The 6,008-nt window shown below is 35.4% G+C and overlaps 1 protein-coding gene across 1 annotated transcript; it reads right to left on the bottom strand.

Annotated features, from left to right (window-relative positions):
- Nucleotides 1–3,054: 3,054 nt before the first annotated feature.
- On the bottom strand, nucleotides 3,055–4,653 carry LOC121406354 (octopamine receptor-like). The gene has a single exon (XM_041597387.1). The coding sequence runs from the start codon at nucleotides 4,560–4,562 to the stop codon at nucleotides 3,339–3,341; it is 1,224 nt and encodes a 407-aa protein (XP_041453321.1). The 5' UTR covers nucleotides 4,563–4,653; the 3' UTR covers nucleotides 3,055–3,338.
- Nucleotides 4,654–6,008: the final 1,355 nt, after the last annotated feature.

The following is a 6,008-nucleotide window of genomic DNA, read 5'->3' as shown; positions in this document are numbered from 1 at the left end:
TTATCTTTGACTTTTCCGTTTGCCATACTTTAATTAAAACTGGAATAACAAACACTGACAAATGTGCAGGTTTGTTTGATAATGGCGTCGACTGTATCGCATGATCGCATCAGATATTTATTATTGAATTTACCCCCCCCCCCTCGAGAAAGAAAGAAACACAAAGTATTGTTGCAAATCACAAGGGTGGTAGAAATAACATTTTTCAAGTGGCCAACTTTCCTTTACAAATATGTCTTATGTATCAATTCAACTATGTAGATATCAACAAAATGCTGATTTACATGCATGTTCACTTTTCTGAAATAAAGGATGAAAGTTTCCATTGCTGATGTGAAATCTTTTTTTCATTACCATTTGTATTAACTATTAAATTATTATTCCACATAAACACATATTTTTGCATTTTTTCTATTCTTTGTTTGTAATATACTATTAATTCTTGTTTGTTAATTTAACTTATGTATGCATTAATTTCTTCTCCACAGCGCTCCGTCATCTTTTTACTATAACAGGGCACCAAAAAAGCGAATTCTATGAGTAATCTCATTATAATGAAAAAAATAGCATCTTAATACAACAATGTAATAACATTTAAGCATTTGGTTGGACCGAAATTAAAAATGATATTTTATTGATGAATCAGTTTACAACTTGTACTCCATAAAAATGTGGTGTAAGTTAACCCAGGTTTATTACTCAACCATGCCTATTCCCACAGTGGTGTCTTGCAGCTGCTCTATATTGTAAAAACGCTGTTTAAAATATTAAGCACGTTGTTTAAGCCCGTCACTCTAATAACTTCTGTTTACAATTTCTAAACAAATGTTTAGACTTTTTAAACAACTGTTCAAACTTTATAAACAAGTTGTTTAAAAAGTTTAAACAATTACAAAACAACCTGTTGTTAGAGTGACAGGCTTAAACAACGTGCTGCTTTTTTACTGTGAAACACGCTCTGTTTGACATGTTTGATATTTCAAAATTTCTGCAGGGAGTTGGGAGTACAGGGCCCTTTCTTACAAAGAGTAACGATTGATCCAATCAATCTCAATTGTATGGAAATCCATCCATACCATAAGTTTTTTTTGTACAAGAAATTTGCACAATCTCCCTAGTAAACAAAGAGAATCACACAGATTGGTAAATATATGAATGTACACTATATATCGGGGAAATATTTTGAACAAACTTCAATTTTAGATGTTGAAGTTGCTGGCCATCCATAGTTATGGTTGATCGGATCGATCGCAACGTTTTGTAAGACAGGGCGCTGATTTCTACATCTCAGCCACACTTCAGTCATGTGAAACGACAGTACATCGGGGATCATATAAGATTTCTTTATCAATCGGGTAATGTTCAAGTTCAATAAGATAAATAAAGTCACCATAATTCCTCCAAAAACAAAAAGATACACAACAAAAATCTAATTTTCTTTACCAATATTCTAACGAAACATTTACTTTTCACATTTTTACTCGTACTTTCTTTCGTCAAGAGATCCGTCTTTCAATGATGCACAAGAGCAGCACTGCACTAGAGGGTGTTAAGTCCTTGTACAAATATATATCTTACGAAAAGCACGTCACGTTCATGCCCTTCTTTGCGAAGGCTAAACATCATCGATATGTCTACCAGTATTTGTCATGTTTATAAGGGCGATCAACATATCAACTTTTCAGCTTTTAACAATATTTCTATAAACTATAAATAAAAATCAAGTAACAAATAAGCTCGAGGTATCATATTCTGGTTTTGTCAGTACTAATGATTTTAATAATATAGAACCATAGGACATAATATGCTTTATGTTTTAGTGCAACATTAAATAATTTACATTTGATCTCTCAACGCGAGTTTTTTTTTGTACATTCACAGAGTACATTGATATATTACCATTCCTATACTGCACCTTATGGTATACCTCAATGGATTGAAATTAATTTTTAGACATAGTAAATGCCAATATATATCTATATAAAATAATTTTATTTCAATTCATAATAAGATTGAAAACGCAATCTCACATCTGCTCATTTCAAAACTAGTATACCTAAAAATGGGGTTTTGGTAAGATTTTTTTTGAAAATAACTGAAATAAACGATAGGCCAATTTACTAGCAACTGTTATGTGCCGCTTATTGCTAGGAATTACTGTTGTGTTCAATGGTGAGATGCGTATCGCAAAACATCTTAGTGGCCTATGTATGCATGAGTCGAAGGGTTTGTGTGCGTGAATTAAAGATCTAATTACAATCATGCAAATTAATGCATGTCGTTATGAATATTCATTAGATGGGTTGATGATGTCACATCCCCACTTTCGTTTGTCTTTTGTTATTACATGAAATCTTAATCATTTCATTTTATGTATATTATGTGCGATTATGTCTCACTTATGATAAAATAAGTTGCAGTATTAAACGTTGTCAATCCAAAATTTTGTTTAGTTCTTGGAGGAAGCATTTGAAGTAACATAATTTCATGTAATGAAATACAAAAGAACAAGTGGGGATATGATGTCATCAGCTTGTTCATTGAATACAAGCGTTTCAATGAAATAATGCAAATGTTTGAAATGTCATAACTCTTTATTCCTTCTTCGATTTTGATCACATTGTCAGTGTTTTATCTGATTTTTCTTAGTCTGTTTAAATCATATTACATGTACTTTCAGCCTAGATTACCCCTTTAACACTTGCAATGGGTAGCAATCAATGTGAACTGGCAAGTGGGGTATCTATAACCCCATCCTTCTACATTACCAAATCGTGATTTTGAATAATTAAAGTGATGCGTTGTATGTTCATTCATCAGTCTTTCTTTGTGCATTTTACGTCCAGAACCAACCAAAAAAAGGAACAAGTACAACGCGCTCTTTATATCAAACAGTAAACGGACGATCTTCTCTTCGTCAACAAAGCATAGAAAAGCCAAGTAATAATCGTAATAATAAAAATAATAATTGGATTTATATAGCGCTTTTTCCAGAGGAAACAAAGGGCTGTTAATTGCAGAAGACAAGTTATGGTTTATAGTTTAACGTTTATAATAATAATGATAATAGAAAAAAATGATAATACTCAAAGAAAATAAAGTAGGATTCCCCTTCAACGATATTGTTTTACATTTAAAGAAGGAAAGAGAGAGAGGGGGGGACACAAATCCAGATATCAGAATTTCTGTTGCAACCCTGCCATCTTAGCACAATAATAAATATTGAATGTCAAATTAAAAAATACATTTACAATTGTATTCCAATGTAGTAAATAACTAGAACAGTGATATATGCCCATTTGGGGATCAAAATTTAAGTTTGGCTTTAAGCTTAAATTCTAGGTACCTTCGCTGTCAGGTCGACTGGGTTCTAGTGTGCGCTTCCAAGGACAACATAGTTTATTATATTTATAATATAAATATAGAAAATTCCGTCTGAATCTGAGGTTCGTAAGTGCATATAAAAACGGGTTTATTGTAGAGTTACACCATAGCAGATAATTTGTGAGATCCCATGTTATCTCCAGAACACATTCGCCGCAGAATGCCATCCGGATGCTGGTGAACTGGTACGGCAGCCAGCAAAACATGAACACTCCGACGAAAACGGCAAGGAAGAACGCAGCTTTCCGGTGCTGCGCGTGCATGTTCAGCTGTTTTCTGTACTCGGCGTTAAATCTACCTCTCTTACTGCGCGCACGCAGTGTGACGGTGGCATCGGGGGTATTGAATTCTTCGGTCGCGCAAGCCGAAGTCCTCAGGGTTGTGCCAGTGCTGTGGGGATGCCTGACAGAATCGTTTGGTAACCTCACCGAACAAACCGCGATGTACTGGATCGTTTGCCCGTTCGTTCTTGACAGTCTCCGTCTCTCGATGCCTTGGGGCCCTTTCCGTATGTTGAAGTACAGGACCACATTAAGGCTAACTATAATGGCAAAAGGAATAACAAATTCTACAGCATTCACAGAAAGTGTTGTCGGAACACTATAACTAAATTGCAGTTCGCAGTCTTTGGCGTAATCAACAAGTGCAACGTCCTTAGCAATTTCGGTCCAACCGAATGCTACGAATGCGTACAAAGTTGAGCACGCAATCCACACGCATACTAGCGATCCGACTACGCGACGATGGGTTTGGAAACTCGCGTATTTCAGCTGTTTCTTCACCAACCAGTATCTATCCATGCTTATTAACACCACTGTCCATACCGAAACAATGCAAAGCGTGTAGTCCAAGACCAAGAACACTTTGCAAACGATTTCACCAAAGGGCCATACATCCAAGGTTGAATATATCATATTAACTGGCAGAATGATTAATCCGATAAGTATATCCGTAAATGAGAGATTCAGAATGAGAATATTCGATGGCTTGTCTCTTATTCTCTTATCCGTGAAGAACGCTGCAATGACGAAGGCGTTTCCGATTACTGTTATAAGTGAAATTATGGTAAGCAACAACGGAACTGTCGCGTACCATAGCACAGAACGTGGAATTTCATAGAAATCGCTTTGGCTAACACCAGTAAAGTTTTCAAACATTGAAAAGTTGTAGTCCGTCATGACTTATCTATTCGACGATTGTTTTAGGATACGTGATTCAGAATAAACACTTTATCACAAGCATGCGAGTGCCGAATTTGTGACCTTCATGTAACACTGGACTGACAAAGAACACATTCATTCAAAATGTATTTTTAAGCTAGAATTTGACGAAGAACTTGAAGAATAATAACTGCTTACTCTCAACACATAATGAAAATCCATTCTCCTGTTACAAAGTCCTCTTGGTTCTCAGTTGCCGATGAAATGCCTGATATCCACCTCTAACATGTCTATAAAAAAATAATCATTGTGTGACGACAAACTTGAATAAGAAACGTGAGTGACATTTTTTCGGGCCTACCTAGAATCGCGGTCATGATTATCGATATTTACTCTCGTCAGATAACAAGTAGAATATCAGCCAAATATGACTTCTATATGTAACTGCCGGCTTTAATATCGGGCTCTGCTTGTTAAGAACGTTGGTAACATCAACCCCAGAAGTAGCACGTAACTTGATAAGAGTGACAGCTCACGAAAAGGGATCCTATTAAATAATCATCAGTAATTGGTGCTTGTATCGTCTCGGGTACCATTGATGCTGGTCAACGTCACCATTTGCGTTGAGCTCGAATGCAATTGGTAATTAGCTCTTAAAAATTATGGCAGGTCTGTTGCAGTGTTTACCTAAGAGATGACACCTGAGTGTTTACGTCATGATTTATATTAAAGAGGCCCAGTGATAGAGGTGTGATGTGCCCGCTGTTTTAATTCCCCCTTTTCACGCGATAGAATGCATTGAACGTCTAACTATCCTGTATAATTAATCCCGAATGTCTGTGGCTAGTTCAGCATGAGGGTGTCTCTTCCACTGTCTGCATATTGAAAAAGAATAAAAAGAGAAAATCTCATCAAACAGACGTGTTATTCCTGCTTACTTCTATCAGATACCCGTCTTGTAATATTTGTATCAGGGAGTAGTTTGTTTATTAACGATTGAATGGCGCATAAAGCAGTTCTATGCTTTTGATAATCATAAGAAAATAATGACAACCACCACAATAATAATAATAATAATGATACAAGCAATAATGATAACGATGATAGAATATTCATCCGACTTTGTTTAGAATTAATCCTGTAAAAGTTCCAGACCGTTTTAACAGACCCTGGTTTCCATAAGGTTTTGTACATCGTCTCTTATACTTTTTAGAAAAAATTAAAATAAAACGCTTATTGAAATGCCTGTATGTAACGCTTTAAGAACAACTTCGTTACATTGCCTTTTTTAAGTGACCAATTCTCTATTTTTTTCAAATGATCTATAATCAAAGATGGTCACATACCATAGAAAATAGAAAGACTACAATCTAGTGGTATAATATTACTATGACACTAAATGTCTTAATCATGCTCCATTATTCCTCGTCGAATGACATATTTTATTCTCATAAGAGCCTTAAG

The sequence above is a fragment of the Lytechinus variegatus genome, chromosome 19 (assembly GCF_018143015.1).
Source record: "Lytechinus variegatus isolate NC3 chromosome 19, Lvar_3.0, whole genome shotgun sequence".
NCBI classification, from domain to species: Eukaryota; Metazoa; Echinodermata; class Echinoidea; order Temnopleuroida; family Toxopneustidae; genus Lytechinus; species Lytechinus variegatus.
This window is presented reverse-complemented; position numbering and strand designations above follow the sequence as displayed.

Coding starts and splice junctions, on each gene's coding strand:
- LOC121406354 (XM_041597387.1), bottom strand. CDS start 4,562: ATGACGGACTACAACTTTTCAATGTTTGAAAACTTTACTGGTGTTAGC.